This window comes from Muntiacus reevesi, chromosome 3, assembly GCF_963930625.1.
Source record: "Muntiacus reevesi chromosome 3, mMunRee1.1, whole genome shotgun sequence".
Taxonomy (NCBI): domain Eukaryota; kingdom Metazoa; phylum Chordata; class Mammalia; order Artiodactyla; family Cervidae; genus Muntiacus; species Muntiacus reevesi.
In genome coordinates, this window is record NC_089251.1 from 4,856,030 (window position 1) to 4,875,665 (window position 19,636).

Sequence of the window (19,636 nt, forward strand, 5' to 3'; positions counted from 1 at the left end):
TGGGGATGACTGCTTAAAGTTAAGCACAGAGAGGAATGGAAAGGCTCCTCGGGACCTGACCTGAAAAGCGGCTCCTGGAGGGTGAGGAGGGAACAGTGTATAAGCGCCGATGCCAGGAGCTGTGCTGTGTGTGTTTAATCCCATTAGCAGCACTGTGGGCAGCTGAGAGTGACTTCATTTTACAGATGAGAAAACTGAGGTTTACGTGACTTACCCGGTTGGCAGGTGGAGGAACTAGGGTAAACCATTGCCGGTACTGAAACGAATCCTTTTTAAATGGATGAGCAGCACAGGCACCTCAGAGTGAAGAAGATGAGCGCAGGAGAACAGCAGGAGAAGGACGATGTTCACAGCTCTTCCTCTTCCAGCGTGTGTTTTTGTCAGCAGCTCGTGAGGTGAAAAGCAGTGCTCTAATTAGCTCTGACAAGAAGATGCCCAGAAGGTTGGCAGCTATGAGGAAAACTCTGATGAACCTCACACTCAGCATATATTGTGCCCTGAGATATTAGCTAATTGATTAGTTTGATTTATTTGTCACCATGATTAGCAAGACAGTTTAAAACTAAGCATCTAGGACTTGAGAACCAGACTCTAAAACTGAAATTTTGTTTAAAGTCACACAGTAGTCAACTTTAGTACTTTAAAAACATCATGGTAATTTTTTTTTTAAACAAGCTTCTGACTTGTCTTAATGTGTAAGTGTTGTGGTTACACATAGACACATCCGTTTCAGCCCTCCTTTTCTGGATTCTCTGCTCTTCCAGACTCTCAGTTTTGGAATATCCTAGGGCTGAGTCCTCCAGTCTCTTCCTCAGCAATTTAGTCCCATGTCTTTTTTTTTTCTTTTTAAAATTTTTATTGGCATATAATCTACAATGTTGTTAGTTTATTGCTGACAGCAGAATGAATCAGTCATGAAAGTGAAAGTCGCTCAGTCCTGTCTGACTCTTTTCGACTCCATGGACTATATAGTCCATGAAATTCTCCAGGCCAGAATACTGAAGTGGGTAGCCTTTTCCTTCTCCAGGGGATCTTCCCAACCCAGGATCGAACCCAAGTCTCCCCACATTGCAGGCAGATTCTTTCCCAGCTGAGCCACAAGGGAAGCCTGAATCAGTCATATATATACATATCCCCACTCCTTTTTTTAGATTTCATTCTCTTTTAGGTCACCACAGATGGTGGAGTAGAGTTCCCTGAGCTATATATATACAGCAGTTTCTCATTAGTTAACCTATTCACACATAGTATTGTGTATGTCGGTCCTTATATCCCAATTCATCCTATCTCCTCTCCCCTTCTTGGTAACCATCAGTTTGCTCTCTACGTCTGTGCTAGTCCTATGTCTTTAAGTGCCATCTAAATACTGGTCATCCCCAAATGTGCCTGTGCAGCCCCCGACTGCCCCCTGACCTGCAGACTGCCCACTTGCATCTCCACTTAGATGTCTTGTCAGCATCAGACTCGATGTGTCTAAACTAAACCAGGGCTTAGTTTAGGTGGTGCTTCACCACCTTAACTTCCCGCCTCACTGACTCCTCCCAGGGTATCCATGACAGTGCATAATGTCATTTTTTAAAAGAGGTATTTTGTTTGTTTAAATGTTTATTTGGCTTTGCCGGGTCTTAGTCGTCACACATGGGATCTTGAGTCTTCATCGCAGCAGGCAGGAGCTTTAGTTCTGGCACTCGGGATCTAGTTCCCTGACCAGGGGTTGAACCCAGGCCCCCTGTGTTGGGACTGCGGAGTCTCAGCCGACGGACCACAGGGAAGTCACTGAATAATGACATTTTTGGCCTAACTGACCAGGACCATAAAATCCAGCGTCCTCTTGGACTCTCGTCGCCCACACCTGACCACCGGCGGGTCCCCTGGGCTTCCCTCAGGCGTGCCCGGCCTCCCGGCTCTCACCACCTCTGCTGACTTGTGCTCCAGCCGGCGCTGCCCTGGTGCCCTCCTGACTGGCTTCTGCCCCCACCCCCCCATGACTGTCCAGTCTTCGTTCAGCAGCCAGAGCGTGAATTAGATTGAACCGGGCCAGGTCCAGGCCGTCCGTGGCTCCCCTCTGCACCGTGACTGAAAGCCAGAGTCCTCCCCAGCCCGCCCGCACCCCTGTCCCTGGCGTTCTCCCCCGCGGCTCGGAGGCCTGAGCTTCTCCCCTGGGTGTTTTTGGAGAATCCCACGTGCAGGCCTGCCTCGGGCCCTGCGCTTGCTCCTCCCTCTGCCTGGCGCGCCCCTGCCCCAGGCATGGGAGTGACGCCTCCCGCCCCCCAGGGAGCCAAGAGCGTGGCTCGGAATCTGGCTTCAGGTGCTGCCGCCGCCCCTCGCTCCTGGGGCACGTGGCCCCGGGGTGGGGGTGGTGGGCTTCGCGCAGGGAGCTGCCGGGGTGACTGTGACGGCACCCCTCCCACCCCGCGGGCCTCCGCTCCCAGGGCCCCGGGGCCTGTCTCTGTTCTGTTGTCTAACGTGAGGTTCCTTGGCTGCTGCTTCGTGTGCTCTTCCCGCTTGTTGGGAGCCGAGCTCCTGTCGGCTGCTTTGTCCCCCGCACTCAGGAGGCACAGGGGATGCTCAGAGTTCGCAGAGGCGCACGCTGGGCGTGGCTTCTGCCTCAGTGGGGCAGGCTGTGCCTCTCTAAACCCAGGAGGGCCTTCCCTGGAGGTTGCTGCCATGGCTTCCGCCAGCCCTGCCCGTGCTGAGGCTGCCTGCTCACGATAGGTGACATCTCCCAGTGGGCCGCTGTGCAGGGCAGGAGCCCACAGATCCTGGGGGCTTCGAGGGTGGGAGGAAGGTGATGGGAGCCTTTCCCCAGGGAGGGCGTTGCCTCTTCTGACCCTGTCACATTCCAGCCGAAGCAGAGATTGTGGGTCCCCTTGATGGATACCCGTTGACAGTCTGCCAGATGTTGATCGTTCGGTCTCCCCTGCTTTACTGCGGAGGAAGGAGGTGGGACTCAGCGCAGGCAGGCTCACAGGAGCAGGTTCTCACTGGGCACTGAGTCTGCGGCTAAAGAAAAGGCTCCTGAGAGGGGATGTGGGAGAGGAAGTTGGGGGGTGGACTCCCAAAGGCCTCAAGTGCCTGTCACTCCGGGAGGTGACTTCCTCTTTTGGGTCTTCCAGGAAGCATCAAAGCTCAGAAGGTGTTCTCCACACATACTTAGATTTTCCCTTGAGTAGTCCATGTAATTGTGAAATAAGTCACAAGGAGAAAATTACTGTTTTTGTTCACTTAAAAAAATAGTTTATTTCTCTCAGTTCCAGGTGGATTTGATAAAGTTGAGGGTGTGGGCTTCCTCCCTTCCATGTCCTCCAGGCTCGTTCCTGGTTCGTCATGACTTAGAAAGAACAGCGAACAAGCAGCAGCTTCTTTAAAGGGCTAGATGCTGCAGAGTGAGACTCTGCCCCTATTGCCCTTCCTTCGTGAGCCAGCACCATCTGTGAGGGTCTGCAAAAACCCAGGAGCTTTATTGTGGGGGTGCCTCGGAATTGGAGGTTCTGCCCCCAGTACTTTGCAGGTTAGGTCAGACCCCAAGAAAGATGGACCGGAGGACTTCACAGTTCATTCTGTTGAGTGTCACTTCTGGGCCTGCCTGGACAGAGACAAAGCCGCCTTGTGTGGGAGCAGTATCGTGTTCAGTGAGGATTAGCCCTTTGTTGTTGTTGACATGCCCCTCCCGGAGTAAGGCAGCTGGCTAACTGTGGAAAAACACCAGCCTGAGGTCCAGTGATGAGGGTTGTCTGTGAACCCTTGGGAAGATGTCTTTCCCTCAAAATGAGGACCTGAGCATTGGAGTAGCTCTGTAGATTTCAGCCTTTTGGAAGTCTTTGAGACTTTAATGAATGCCAGGAAAATGAATGCATGTGCGTTGGTCAACACTTTGGACACCCCCTGAAGCCTGTGAGATGAAACCCTGGACCTCGAAGGCTCTGCCCCAGCTGACCCCCACCCGCTTCCCCCATTCGCATACCTCCAGCTGCACAGGGCCTTTGCACATTCTCTTCCAGCCCAGGAGGTGCTTCCCCGTGTGCTTGGGCAGCTCCTCCTCCCAGTCTCACCCTTCCCTGGCTGCCCAGATTAGGTTAGGTGGCCCTGCTAGGCTTGCTTCCCCTGCCCTGAGCGTCTCAGTGCTGCTTACAGTGGTAATTAGGTGATTCTTTACTTGCCTTGTCTGAGCCTCCCCGTTTGTGGGGTGAGTCTCAGGCCACTCAGGCCGTAACAGTCTGAGACCGACCTGTGAGTGTGCGTGTGTGTGTCGTAAGAGAGACCCGGTCTGCGATTCCGATGACGCACTGCTGGAGACGCGCCTTCGCCATCAGTGGTTTCCGTGGCGCTGGGCAGAGACATCACTTCAAAGCAGGGGCGAGGGCACCCAGAAGACTGGCTCCCAGACTCTGCCTCGGCGCTCCGCTGGCCTGACCTCCAGGCTGGCCTCCCCTCTGTCCGCGCTCTGGACGGAGCCGCAGCTCCCACTTTGGAACATTCCCACAGCGCTCGGTGCTTCCTTGTATTGTTGTGTTTTCCTCTGGAGGGGAAGTGACCAACATCAGCCCTTCCTCCCAGCAGACAAATTCCATGCCCAAAGCTACACGTCAGCTTCTGGGCCCCCGCTGGCGAGCCCGGCTTCCGCCCCCTGCCCGTGCCGTGGGGGTTGCGCATGACGGCCGTGGCAGACCTCTCTCTGTTGAGCAGTGGGCGTGCCGTGCAGGACTCCCTGACGCAGGTTTCTTCTGAATCCAGTTGCACCTTGCCTCGAGGATGATGTTATTGTTGTTTGGTCCCTAAGTCACGTCCAGCTCTTTTTGCCACCCCGTGGGCTGTAGCCAGGCTTCTCTGTCCATGTGGTTTCCCAGACAAGAATACTGGAGCTGGTTGCCATTCCCTTCTCCAGGGGATCTTCTCAACCCAGCGATCGAAGCCATGCTTCCTGCTTGGCAGACGGGTTCTTTACCACTGAGTCACCAGGGAATCCCTGCATCGAGGAGACGACTCTGTAAAACACTTCAGACGTCAACAGAGGCAATGCTACCTCCCCAGCTTATGTTGCCTGCATTTTTCTGATGATACAAATGTTTGTAAGTGAAACTTTATTTGCGCTAAGGGAGTAGGTTGTTTACCAGAATGTTCCAGCGAATCTTACTGATACAGAAGGAAAATATCCCTCATGATGGCAAATAATTTTCCTTTAATGTATTGTCTCTAAAGTTGGATATTCATACATAATAAAAGAATATTAAACCCAGTAACTATTTAGTTACTATATATATATATAGTAACTATAACTATGTAGTGTGCCAGGCACCTTTAAAATATTATGTTGAAGCTTTAGACTGCCCTATGAAGTAGGCAATCTGCTAGTACATATTTTCCATATGAAAAAAATCAGGTCCAGGGAGGTCAGGCTCCTGTCTCAGTCACCCAGCTGGGAGGTGCCCAGCTAGAGATCCAGATTGGGCCAGCTCTCCTCCAAAGCCAGCGTTTCCTGCTCCTTCCCTGCCTCCCCGCTATGGTCAGGACGGAGAGGTGGCAGGTTGCCGGCCAAAAGTGGAGATTCTAGGGTCTGGATCTGGCCGTGTCACTGAGGGTGGCACCTTGACCCCGCTCTGCCGCCCCCCCCCCCCCCACCAGCTCTCTGGAGGAGAGGGTTTTGTCGCGACCTGGGGCTTGCAGTAGTCACGCTTCAGGGAGTCACCTGGGGGCGCACGCCCCAGGGCCTCTGACAGCAGCCTCCCCTCCGAGGCGTCCTCGGGGCGTCTGTGCAGGACAGGGAGGCAGGATGCTGGCCTCGCGCTCGCCATTCGGGTGGCGCCTCACTTCTGACTGCTCCCACCTGAGAGCCCCCGGCCCCCTGAGGTGTGGGTTAGGTGGTCGCCTGCCCTTCCTGGGACAAGTCCTGGAGATGCTTTCTAAGAAAAAAGGCTGTCGGATTCCTCTTTCCCTGTCCCCAGCCCCCTTGCAGTTCACAGGGAATCCTTTTGGGAGGCCATGGTCACCTGAGACGCAGCTGACCCACAGGGTCCTCCCTTCAGAGCTGCTCTCAGGGACATCTGCAGGTGCTTTGGAAGGTTCGGCAGTAACCCAGCTGTCTGGAGCTGGGGGTCTTTTCCCCACGGTTTGAACGCGCCAGCCCCTAGCTCAGACGTGGCAGAGTCGGCCTCAAGCCCAGTTTCCAGCGGGGACCTGCTGTCCTGGGCGCACACCAGCTCGTGGGGAACTGACCCAGACCCAGTCAGGTCCTAACGTCGGGGGCTCTCCAGACTAACGGGGATGAAAGAGACGCGAGTGACACTCCCCGTCGAGGACTTGGCCTGAGCCGAGGCCTGGCGAAGGCGGGTGGAACAGTACTCGGGTGGGCCCGCGCCCTGGCTCTTGCCGGAAGGAGAGTTTGTTTGTGGATTAGAAGCTCTGGCTAACCCAGTGTAGGATGTATTCGTTGGGGCGGGGGAGAAGTCTGCATTTGTTTAGCCCTCCTGTCTGCCCGTCTGCTCTTGGGTCATCAGGCACCTCCCGTGTCCGGGTACTCGCTGGCGCTGGGCAGCGCTGTGTGCAGAGCATCTGATGCGTTAAAACTTTCTGTAGGTGAAAAGAGGCATTAGGGTGCGGGTTCGGAAGCAGAACTTCTGTGATCTCTTGCGCTTCTATAGATATATTGAGCTAAATGTCTTGGGAAGAAATGAGGGCGGACATATCTGGCACTGAACACTGGCCTAAGGACATTATTACGGTTTGGGGAAGGAAACTGAGGGCCCTTCAGAATGCGTCAGAAGGGTGGGGCGGTCCCTGATGGCCCCGGGGGTGGGGCGCTGGGCGTGCTGTGGGTGTCTGAGCCGCGCCGGGTGTCGCGGCCCCTCCGGGCAGCTGGGGCTCGGGTCTGCACTCTCCTGGTGCGTGGTTGCGGTTTGACTGGAAGGAGCGCTCTGTGCGCAGTGTGAGGTTGGCGGGTAGCAGTGCCGGCCTGAAGCGCCCACTCTCCTTCCGCCCGGTCCCTGCGAGGGTGGGACGGACACGTGCTGTTGGCTTTGAGAAGTCTGGACTCTCGGGCCACGATCATGTGAAAATGACTTCTGTCTTGGTAGATGGAAATCGGAACCTCAGGCTCCTGTAGCGATCTGGATTTGGCGTCTTTGGTCCTGCGTACGCCGGCAGGATTCTCTCGCTCCCTCCTGGTCATGGCCCCGGCAGTGGTGCAGCACGCTGAGCCTGGAAGCCCTAGCGCACCGAGTGCCACTTCGACGCCGTCTCTTTGGCTCCATGGGCCTTTTTTTGTCTTAAATTTTACTCTGGCTCCCCAATCCTACCCTCCAGTCCCTTTGATTGCGTGCCTTTGGCCAAATTGGCTGAAGCCAGATATCTGCCTTCCGACCTACTGTGGTTTCACAGTCAAACTGTGTGACCTGATGGTGGTAATGATTTCCCGAGGGGACTCCTAAATGCCTGTCTGATTTGGTCCTCATCACAGCCGAGGAGGTGGGACTGTGGTATTCTGCGCAGCTAACCGATGAGGAAACCGACTCTGCTCTGCTCGGTGGGCAGGGCAGAATCTGGCCCCGGGCATGGGGCCTCAGTCAGTCTCCCCACTGCCTGCGCTCCAGAGATTTCTGAAGAGCTTTTCTACCCTCAGGCTCTGGGATCTCAGTGAAATCTTTCTGTGTACCTTGACATTTTTTTTTCTTTAATTTTTTCCCCCACAAAAAAGTGTATGATTTCATACCCTTTTTTCCAGGAAATCTGTTGTTCAGAATTTAGGTGGTGCAGCATTTTCTCCAGAAAGGTTAATTCCAACGTAGAGTGGACGACTGGAGCTTGAGGTTGCAAACTCCTGTTTGTCCTCCGAGCTCTTCTTTGGAAATTGAAGTGCAGCTTGCATTTTGATGTTTGCTTACTTTTCCCCTTGGAAACACAGTCATAATGAAGTCAGTTTGTTTTCACCAATGGAACTTGTCCTCTGATGCACACTGGTCTAAGGGCTAGAACCTTAAAAAGAAGGTGTGACCCTGGGGTCTCTGTGACAGTATTTTTCTTGTGGCACACCCCCAAACTGGTCTATTTTTAGCTTTCAGCTTCTTGATCATGTGATTTCCCACTCCTCCCCCAAGGAAAAGCAGCGTTGATGGAGTTTGGAAATGAAGTTCAGTCTCCGGGGCTGCTGCTGTGCCGATGAGTATTGGAGTGTCAGGAAGGCCGAGGAGGAGCTCCTAGAATAGACGGGTCTGGAGACCCACCGCCAGGGCGGTAACAAGCCTTGTATTCTGATTTCCTCCCTGGAAGTGAAGAGAGTTTGAGAGGCAGGAGGCAAAGACCTTTCAGAGCAGAGTTCAAGTCTTTCTTGCACGGGCTCGCCGCTGGGTGATGGGGATGTCTGAGAGATGAATCCCCGTCCAGCTGGTGACTTGGTCCACGTTTGCTCTTCAGCAAAGACACTTGGGCTTGGAAGGGTTCTGTGATCCTCTGGCTTTATTTAGAATGGGCAATGCTATTGAAAAACAGAAGCCCCTGAGACGAAGCCACCTGTGTCCCTGGACGCAAGGTAAGAAGACCCTGTGCTCTGTCCTGGAAGAAGGGTCTGGCCGCCTTCTGTGAGGGTACTTCGGTGTAAACCAGACCTGAGCCTGCTTGGGGGGGGACACCTTCAGATCAGACCCTACTTCCAGCTCAGAGTAGTTTAAAGAAAGTGGACAGACAGTTCTGCTGAGGAGTGAAATGATTTGCAGCTCTGTGATGGCCTGACTTGGCTGAGAACTTAGTTCACGTTGAGATATTTTTATTTAGTGCAGCACATGTCGCTGGTTTAAATTTTTCAGCTTTAAAAAATGTCCCAAAGAAAAATTTTGATATCCAGGAGTTTGCGTTTTTAGTGACAGTTTGGTTTAGAGACTGTTAATAATAGCTTTTAACTATATAGCACCTCTCTTCCAAAGAATTCAAAGTACCTCCTATTAAAGAAAAAAAAGGCCAGCCTTGTATTTGTCTGTCCTCAATGTCCGTGATACAGGGTAGACGCACCTGTTACCATTACCTCTGTGTCGCTCGGGCTTGTATTAATGTTAACTCTGGGAAGGGAGAAGCCGGAGGGGCCGCAGAGCAGCGTGCCGGGGTGTGCCTGGAGCTGAGGACCCTTGAGCAGGGCCCCAGGGCACTTGCTGCCCTTCCCACTGTTATTACCCTGGCAGACCAGCAGCTCGCAGGCCCAGCAGGCACCAGAATACCAAAGGTGGTGCCCACAGGGCTCCCTCAGGTGTGGGCTCTCTTACCTCCACGTGCCAGAGGAGAGCGGTAGCACCTGACCTGTAGCAAGACAGTTCGATCACAGGTGTGTGCACAGGTGTGTGTTTGTGAGCAGAAAAAATAAACTGGGAGAAAGCGCATGGAACTGTCAGTGATAGTTGTCTTTTGTGCTCAGGTTATGGACAATTTTTTTTTTCTTCTTGAAAAAAGTCAGTGGGATGCTAACTTACCATTCCCCCTCTAAGTTTCCATCAGTCAACAAGTTAGTTTGGAAAAGGTACTCCTTTCTGGTCCTTTATCAAATCCTGCTTTGAATAAAAAAACGATAAAAGACATTTGAGGGACGGACCAGGAAATTTGAATATGAACTGGGTGGTAGATGGTATTTGGGAACTGTTGCTAAAACCATTGTGTGATGGTGGTAATGAGTCATGTAGGAGAAGGTCCACTTTGGTGTTGTCATGCTGAAGTATTTAGGAGGAAAGAGTTATACTGGCTATAATTTTACTCTAAAATGGTTCAGGTGAGTGAGTGAACACTTGCATATAGGTAAGAAAAACAGGATCATTTTAACAACTGTTAGAATCCAGGTAATGAATATATTAGATTTGTTATATTTTCTTTAATGTACTTTACTCACTTGGGGGAGAGAAACGTTTTTAAAGAAAGGCGGTTGCTTTTTATGTCATAATACTTTGTCCTTCAAAAGAATGACTCTTGGCAGACGTGGTTATTCACATGTGGGCTGGGATGCAATACTGTCTGTCCCTGCCGTGTGGGCTGGTGTCTCTAGCTACCGAGAAGAAAAGCCACATGATCCAATAGCGCAAATCACCAGTGTTATAACAGGAATTTAACATTTTACTTACTTTCAAGTTGTCTCTGGTTTTCCTTAGGAAAGCGTATGAATGAAAGCTTCTTGATATTTCCACTGGAAGCAGCTGGGCTTACAGACAAAAGTGAAAGCTGTTGTGTTGTGTTGTTCAGTTGTGTTCAGAAATGTAAATGAGAGGGGCTGGTGGCAGGGATTTCAGAATCCACAGTGAATCGGGGGTAAAAAGAACAGTTAACTGCCGCTGACTTCTGGGTCTTCACAGATCCTGTAGACCAGGGGCATGTCCCTGCCAGTGCAGGGATTTGGTTTGCACAGGGGAGACCCCGTACCTGCAGTTTATTCTCCGATCCAACATCTATGGATGCTCTGCCAAGGACCCATGATAACAGGGGTGTGGAGTTTATCTGTTCTTCACAGTTTGTCAGTAAAGGCCATTGATATTTTGAAACAGGAATGTCAGAACAGTGTTCAGGAGTGATATCGTGAATCCCCGTCACCACCCTGAGCCTGATCTGAAGTCCAGGCTCAGCACGAACATGAAATCACAGGGAATGATTTGATGGCTCCAGGCTGGAGGGCAGGCAGCGTGGAGTCAGTGCCTTGCTTTAGGGGCAAGTGAAACTGGGTCTTGTCCTCGCGTGTGGTTGCTGCGGGCGGCTGCAACAGCCCCGGCTGCCTCTGACTGCTGTCCAGCCTGTCTGTGGAGCTGCCACAGCAGACTGTAACCTGAGCCGGACAGTCGTGATTAGGAAGGTCAGACCCAGAATAAATTCCGAAGGGACATTGAAAGGAAATCACTATCTCCCTTTTAGATCACTTACGTTTCTGCTCCCGTGTTGTAGATCTGGGAGGTTAAAAAACTGAGGTGACAGAATACTAGTTTGAAAAACGTGAACCTCACTGTCTCTGCTTGCTGTCTCCCTAGAAGAGCATTTTACACGCAGGAATGTCTCTCTCGTGACCTTAAACCGTGTGAGACACAGACCCTTTGACGGGAGCAGCGTTATACTCTCTGGCTCTTAACAATACTGGTTTTCCTTACAGTTCACAAAACCCAAGACTCAAGAAAGAGACAATACAGCCTTTTTTTGGTTTTTACACTAACAAATGCTTGGCATCGTTGATAAATTGGAATCATTTGTATTATCATGGTGAGTTCTAGCAGGTCCCTGCCCAAAAATATAGGATGGGAGATGGGATAAGGCAGTAGCTTCTATGATCCTATGTGGTCCAATCACCCAGAGCTCTGCCCTGTCTGGCTGTCTGACCTTGAACAAGTGAATTCTGGTTACTGCATGACCTGATTAAAAACCTGAGGGCGGGCTGTCGGGGTCGTGGCTCTGCCCTCCACACTCACCCAGCGTGTGGCTCTCGGTGACCGAGCTGAGTGCTGCCTGGCTGCCGGTTCTGCCACAGGTATTCCTGGGGTATGAAGGGTGCTGCCTGGTTCCTGGTGCGTGGTGGATGCTACCGGTGCTGGCCTTCCGCTTTGCAGTTCTCTGCCCAAAGTAGAGTCATCGGGCGATGAAAACAGGTACAACCTCCTATATCCCACAGCAGTTCTGAATTCATGAAGACTAAATTTATCAACAGTTGTTCACACTGCAAAAAATCGCTTCATTAAAGGTACTTAAATCATTTAGTCAGCATTTGGTTGTTGATTCTTGACCCAGACACCCGGGGAAACCTCTGGCCTGAAGCTGCACTGAACTTCTCTGAAATATTCCTGCTATCCCCTGCTCTCAGAAGACTTCCTTGTTTCTTCTGGTCCTTTCCCCCCCCCCCAGGAATAACCTGAAGGGTGGCTGACGGTGGTTATTCTGGCTTTGGGGAATGCAGCATGAGCAGACGTTTCCTTGGGAATTAAGCTTTGTGGCTGTAGCAGCGCACTGAATTATCTCCCTCAGAAAGCCCCCAGCGCGAGGCCACGCTGCGGTGGCAAGTGGAAATATTCATGATTGGCATGTTTGTGCACAGCTGGGTGTGAGCAAGTGAAGCGAACACCCTCAGTGGAAGCGCTGACTATAAAAAGTGTCCTTCCCAGGCCCGGGTGCCTGTGGGCTTTGCAGCCCCGAGAAGGAGGTGCCTGGCCAGGGTGGGGGTGGGGAGTCACGGATTTGCATAAATTCAGCACGCTCTCTGGTTCCTCTGCCACAGGGGCAGATTTATAATTGTCTGGATTCCACTCAGCAGCGCTGTGTAGACTTGCCTCTACAAGCTTGTCCCAAGCTGGCTAGTTTTGTGCCAGATCATTACCATTGATGGCTTTTCTGGCTGCAGCTGGAGCCGGCCTCCTCCCCCACCCCACCACCACCCCCATTCGTTGTCTGCCCTCACTCCACCTCTTTGGGGAGCTGCTGTGCTCCAGAACGTGCAGGGCTGGGTGATGCGCTCCCGGCACCCCGCTCAGGGCCTTCCCGCTGAGAGAGGCCAGCCACACGACTTTACATATCCCAACCTGTTTCCTAATTTCTGTATGACATTAATAATAACGCATGCCTTGAAGGACTGTTGTGCACAATTAAATGAGATAATCCATGTAAAGGGGTCATAGCCCTTAGCATACTCAGGCACTTAATGAATCGTAGTCATTCTTGTCATCTCGCGTTGTGTAATAGAGCGAACCGTGGTTTTACACAGGCCAGCTAGCAGTGGGAGCTTGGCTAACTACCCACTTCCTTCCCTCGGTTGGAGGGATCACATGCCAGATGATCTCAGAGGTGCCTGGTGAGCTGTGAATCAGTGACCACCCGTGCCGATCCCTGCTGTCCGCGTCTGCGAGCTCCCCTGGTGTTCAGTGCCTGCAGAAGGCACGGGTGCTGCGGTATCGTGCTAAATTTCTCTGAAAGCAGTTACTGTAGGACTGGGCATAGTTGAGCTGTTCCTAGTTAACTGGAATATGTTACTAACCAGGAGAATCCATTTTCCCATCCTGAATAATGTTGAAATGTCTTTTTCCTAGTTGCAAAGTGGTTAAGAGCCTGTACACGGAGCCCAGGTGCCAGGGTTGATGCCTTGGTCTCCCACTTCTGGCTGACTGATGGTCGGCAAGTTCCTTAACTCTTGGGCCTCAGTTTTCTCATTTGTAGACAGTACCTACCTCATGGGGTGAGGACCAAGGGGTTTATGCATGTAAAATAATTAGAACAGTACCAGACACGTAGTATACATCCAGTAAGAGTTTATTATTGTTATTTTTAAGTTAAGTACAGGGAAATTACATTTTATCTTAGGTGAAAATATTTTATGATCTAAAGGGCCTGAAAGCTGGTGGGTGAGCCGAAGGACGAGCTGTTTACTGGTCATCTTTTCCAGAGCTGCTGCACTCACATGCATGTTTTTCATACATTGTCTTCAGAGCTACCATAAGGACTGTGACATTCGATCACGTTGCTCCTCCGTAACTTATTAGATCGTGCACCAGCTGCTGGATATTGAAATTGTTTCCTCTTTTTGCTCTAAGAGGTAAGGTAATAATAAGCAGCTGTATTCATATGTTTGTGATTTGCTGGATGAGCTCCTTAGCATGAGTTCTCAAGGTAAAGTTCCCAGTACAGGAACCTGCCATGGGCTATTGCCATCTTGTTTTTCCAAAAGACATGTATCTGTTAATATTTTCATGAGCGATGCATAAATTTATCAGATAGCCACAAGCACATCCGCGTTGAGTATTGTCATTTTGAAATTGTTTTCCTTGTAAAACTTAAACTGGTTTTACTAGTGCCACCATGATGCAGGCAAGGGGCTCAAAGAAGGGGATGGGAAGTTCAAAAGCTGTTATCAGGGCTAAAAAAAAAGAATCTATTTTTGTTTCAAATTTCTGTTTTCCCGTGGACTTTTGCATTGGACTTGGCTCAGTCTCATTTAAGTGTTGAGTTTCACAGAGCAAAGGCATAAAATTTCAGGGATTCTCATTTACCATCACAACGTTTTGTCTTTTGCCTCCCAGGGAGCAGTGATTATTAAACACTTTTGATTTCCTCACATGAAAGGGACAGAGTGAGCCCAGAAGTGATACGCTAGCATCGTTAGTGTGACACTTGCTGTTCGGCAGGGTGACGAAGGACCAGCTCTTCCTCTTTCCCGTTCCTGTTGGGGGACGATTTGTTACCATTATTCCCCAAATGCTCCTACGTGATTGGGCACCAACCCAATTGTTATTAAAATAGATATGCTGCTAGACTACTTGCCTCAAACCTTCCTGCAAAGGTGGTTTGGGTCAACAAGCGCAGAACATCAGGATATTACTGTGATGGACAAAGATGATGTCCACGCCCGTTCATTGTGGGGTTCCAAGTCATGATTGGGTGTGACCATGCGCAGGCTTCCGGGCAGGAGAAGTTTTCAAAGCAAAGGTTATTTAGCATGCTTTTGAACTTAGTCTTGGGCTGGAAAAGAGTGGTAAAACTCTAAAATGAGTCCCTAATTTTGCCAGTGAAGAAATCGAGGCTTGTAAAGAAGTGAAGTGGGACTCACCTGGCCGTCCAGTGGTTAAGATGCAGCACTCCCAGGGCAGGGGCACAGGTTCGGTCTCTGGTTGGGGAACTGAGAGTTCCCATGGTGCAAGGTGCAGTCAAACAAAGAGGGAGAAAAAGTGAAGTGACTTGTCTGAAGTCTTGCAACTGCTTTGTGGCTTAGTGTAGGATAGTAATATAACAATGATATAATGTATGTACTAAAGATATATAATGATACAGCATATTGTATATATTATGATTATATATTTTGTATTCATAAAATGTGTTTACATGTTACAGGATATATGTCCAATACATTGTGTATATAATATGTTATATATTGTATCTACCATATACAAAGTATATAACATGATACAATAACAGATGTAATGATAATACAGTAATAACATATTGGGTATAATATTACAATAATGCTGGTAGCTTCTTGCATGCCAGATTTGGTACTAAGAGATCTGGATACATTATGGCCTTCCATTAATCTTTTGTTGTTGTTGTTAAGTGAAAGATCAAATGTAGGAAATGGAAGCCATAAGTGTGATGGAATTTTTCTCATGAGAAACATGGGGTGTTGTTTTGGGTGTGGATAAGAAAAGGGAAGGAAACTTAGCTTTGTCATCAGATATTTCCAAATTTAGAACAATATCTACCCCGAGCCATTGGTTTTAGGATATGCTTTACCCTGGGAACATGCGTAAAATACATTTCCGTGTTTGGCTGTTTCTTTTCCAGCCACATGGAGGGTGTTACCAGTTTTTAAGATAATAGCAGTGGCGACTGGCCACTTTATCTCTAATTACCTTTTGCCAGTTACGTTAGGGCACTTAGGTTTGGAAGTCACATCTTGCTGAAATACCTAGGTCCCTGTGTCTGGGGACATTGTGGTCTGCAGCTGAGGAATTTGCCCCAGGATAGCTCGTCTTTGTCAGGAGTGGGTAAATTTAAAGAGCCAGGTAGTGAATATTGTAGGCTTTGCAGGGCAAGTGGCAAAATCAAGACTGTTCTGTAGGTACTTACATGACCAGCTAAGGTGAAACCACTTTATGGCAGATGGGAAAACCCTTCTTCCCTTGCAGGCTATATACAAGGAACATGCAGCCAAGAGGCTGACAGGATTCGGGCTGCCGCAGGAGTATGCTAACCCCTGATCTGTGGGGTCTTTTTGGCTTGCTGCTCTCTGCTGTCATTATTACTGGGGAACTCAGAAGCAGGTCATTTGTCAGTCACCAGAACTATTGACATTTCAAGCCCGAGAAAGGACTTAAATATCACCCTCCAACAGCCTCATTTTAAAAATTGAGATTACTTAAGCTGAACCTTCTGTTTTCTAGCCTATCACACCAGTCAGGTCTTTATAAAAATACAACGAGAGAGTGTGGAAGGTTTGAAGAACTTCGTACTTTGAACATGGAGGCCTTAAACGGCTTTCCTTTACCATTAAATGGGGCACTATAGTAAAAACATCCCACAGTTTCTCTACTCATTCATTGATTGACAGACTTCCATCCACTCAACAAGCATTCATTGAATGGCTCCTGTGTCAGGCACTGTTCTAGGCACAAGAGACATCTAATGAAAAATTAAGACATCATTGGCTTCTGAAGTGTATAGTTTAATATGAACAGTAAAATGTATATAATCTGTTAGATGCCAGGCATCACAGAAAGAAGGCAGGGAGGGGATGTCGGACTGGGAGAGGGGCTGGTAGTGTTGCAGAGGCTGGAGAGGGGGCAGGGCTCAGCTGTGAGCAGTCGGGCGGGAGCCGGGTGGGCATGCGCTCTGGAGGACGGGGGGCTGGTGCAGAGGGCCTGGGCCGACAGGATGGCGTGAGGCCCGCATGGCTGGAGCAGACTTGGGAGGGACCGGCGAGACTGAAGTCAGGGAAAAGCAGAGCCTTGTGGGTGATGGGGTTTGAAGGGAGAGCCAGTGGGACTTGCTCAGGGGTGACGTGTCGGGTGTGAGAGAAGAAGAGGTGTTTTGGTCTGAGCATTTTGTCTTATAAACAGAGGAGGGCCGAGGAGCAGATGGGGACCTGGGGGTTGGGGAAGGGGTCAGGAGTTGCGTTTGGCACAGGTTGAGTTTGGCGTGCCTCTTAGAGACCTAAAAGAGGTGGTCACTAGGCAGGTTGAGTGTTGGGGTCTGGATTTCAGAAAACAAATCTGGGCCTTTTTGGGTTGTTGACTTTTGAGACTGGATGAGAGAGATTACCGAGAAAGTGAGTTAGAGAAGAAACCAGGGACTGAGCCCTGAGGCAGCCCAGAATCAGGAGTTTGGGGTGATGAGCAAGGCCCTGCGGTGAGGCAGGAGGAGGCTCAGAGACTGTGTTGTCCTGGGAACCGGGTGCAGACAGTGTCGGGGCAGAGGACGAGGGCTGACAGTGCTGACTGGGGCAAGTCGCGTGAGGACCGAGGCTTGAGCACGGGACTCAGGGCCATGGCGCTCACTGGAGACCGGGGCAGTTTCGGGGCGGTGCTGGAGGTGAAAGGGGATGTGAGAGAGAAGGGCCAGAGAGGACGCAGACACAGTGGGCACGAGCAGCTCCCTGAGGGCTTTGGCTGCAAGACAGAGCAAAGGCAGGTTGGCAGTTGTTGAGGGTAGCGGGGTCAAGGGGGAGCTTTTTTTTTTTCATTATTTTATTTTTGGTTGCACTGGGTCTTCATTGCTGTGAAAGGGCTTTCTCTAGTTAGAGAGTGGGAGCTACTCTATAGTTGCGACGCACGGGCTCCTCATTGTGGAGGCTTCTCTTGTTGAGGAGCACAGGTTCAATAGTTGTGGTGCCCAGGCCTAGTTGCTCTGCGTCATATGGAATCTTCCTAGACCAGGGATTGATCCTGTGTCCCCTGAATTGGCAAGCAGGTTCTTATCTTCTGGACCACCAGGGAAGTCCCAAGGGAGAGATTTTTTTAAAGCGAGAAATAAAGGCGTGATTGAATGCAGATGTGAATAATTCAGTTCCGTTCAGACGCTCAGTCGTGTCCAACTCTGCGACCCCTTGGACTGCAGCACGCTGGGCTTCCCTGTCCATCACCAACTCCCAGAGCTTGCTCAGACTCGGTCCATGCTCAGACTCAAGTCGGTGCTGCCATTCAACCACCTCATCCTCTGTCATCCCCTTCTCCTCCCGCCTTCAATCTTTTCCAACATCAGGGTCTTTTCCAATGAGTCAGTTCTTCGCATCAGGTGGCCAAAGTATTGGAGTTTCAGCTTCAGCATCAGTTCTTCCAAAGAATATTCAGGACTGATTTCCTTTAGGATTGATTGGTTTGATCTCCTTGCAGTCCAGGGGACTCTCAAGAGTCTTCTCGAACACCACAATTTAAAAGCATCAACTCTTCAGTGCTCAGCTTTCTTTATAGTCCAACTCTCACATCCATACATGACTACTGGAAAAACCATAGCTTTGACTAGACAGACCTTTGTTGGCAAAGTGATGTCCCTGCTTTTTAATATGCTGTCTAGGTTGGTCATAGCTTTTCTTCCAAGGAGTAAGCGTCTTTTAATTTCATGGCTGCAGTCACCATCTGCAGTGACTTTGGAGCCCAAGATATAAAGTCTCTCACTGTTTCCCCATCTATTTGCCATGAAGGGATGGGACTGGATGCCATGATCTTAGTTTTTTGAATGTTGAGTTTTAAGCCAGCTTTTTCATTCTCCTCTTTCATGTTCATCAAGAGGCTCTAGTTCCTCTTCACTTTCTGCCGTAAGGGTGGTGTCATCTATGTATCTGAGGTTATTGATATTTCTCCCAGCAATCTTGATTCCAACTTGTGCTTCATCCAGCCTGACATTTCGCATGATGTACTCTTCATATAAGTTAAATGAGCAGGGTGATAATATACAGCCTTGACATACTCCTTTCCCAATTAGGAGCCAGTCTGTTGTTCTATGTCTGGTTCTAACTGTTGCTTCCTGACCTGCATACAGATTTCTCAAGAGGTCAGGTCAGGTGATCTGGTATTCCCATCTCTTTAAGAATTTTCCACAGTTTGTTGTGATCCACACAGTCAAAGGCTTTGGAGTAATCAATAAAGCAGAAGTAGATGTTTTTCTGTTGTTTTCCTATGTATTCTATTGCTTTTTCTACGATCCAGCAGATGTTGGCAATTTGATCTCTGGTTCCTCTGCCTTTTCTAAATCCAACTTGAATATCTGGAAGTTCACGGTTCACATAGTGTTGAGGCCTGGCTTGGAGAATTTTGAGCATTACTTAGCTAGCATGTGAGATGAGTGCAACTGTGCAGTAGTTTGAACATTCTTTGGCATTGCTTTTCTTTGGGATTGGAATGAAAACTGACCTTTTCCAGTCCTGTGGCCACTGCTGAGTTTTTCAAATTTGCTGACATGTTGAGTGCAGCATTTTGACAGCATCATCTTTTAGGATTTGAAATAGCTCAACTGGAGTTCCATCGCCTCCACCAGGTTTATCCATAGTGATGCTCCCTAAGGTCCCCTTGACTTTGCAGTCTAGGATGTCCGACTCTAGGTGGGTGATGACACCATTGTGATTATCTGGGTCATGGAGATCATTTTTGTATAGTTCTTCTGTGTATTGTTGCCACCTCTTCTTAATATCTGCTGCTTCCATTAGGCCCATACCATTTCTGTCCTTTATTGTGCCCATCTTTGCATGAAATGTTCCCTTGGTATCTCTAATTTTTATAAAAGAGATCTCTAGTCTTTCCCATTCTATTGTTTTCCTCTATTTCTTTGCATTGATCACTGAGGAAGGCTTTCATATCTCTCCTTGTTATTCTTTGGAACTCTGCATTCAAATGGGTATATCTTTCCTTTTCTCCTTTGCCTTTAGCTTCTCTTTTCTTCTCAGCTATTTGTATGGCCTCCTCAGACAACCATTTTGCCTTTCTTGCATTTCTTTTTCTTGGGGATGATCTTGATCACTGCCTCCTATACAGTGTCACCAACCTCCGTCCATAGTTCCTCAGGTACTCTGTCTATCAGATCTACTCCCTTGAATCTATTTGTCACTTCTACTATATAATTGTAAGGGATTTGATTTAGGTCATACCTGAATGGTCTAGTGGTTTTCCCTACTTTCTTCAATTTAAGTCTGAATTTGACTATAAGGAGGTCATGATCAGCCACAGTC

The 19,636-nt window shown here is 49.5% G+C and overlaps 1 protein-coding gene across 11 annotated transcripts in view; it reads left to right on the forward strand.

Moving 5' to 3' along the window:
* RAPGEF1 (Rap guanine nucleotide exchange factor 1) overlaps window positions 1-19,636 on the forward strand; it is a 134,271-nt gene that overhangs the window by 15,884 nt on the left and 98,751 nt on the right. For 4 of the 11 annotated variants that reach the window (XM_065928198.1, XM_065928202.1, XM_065928200.1 and 1 more), the window contains exon 1: window positions 8,086-8,521. The exons of 5 other annotated variants lie outside the window; for them this stretch is intronic. In XM_065928198.1, coding sequence (XP_065784270.1) covers window positions 8,458-8,521 — 64 coding nt within the window. In that variant the 5' untranslated portion in view covers window positions 8,086-8,457. Of the gene's footprint in view, window positions 1-8,085; window positions 8,522-19,636 lie in introns of those variants that run through there. 2 more of the 11 variants (XM_065928205.1, XM_065928206.1) reach the window with 2 other exon arrangements.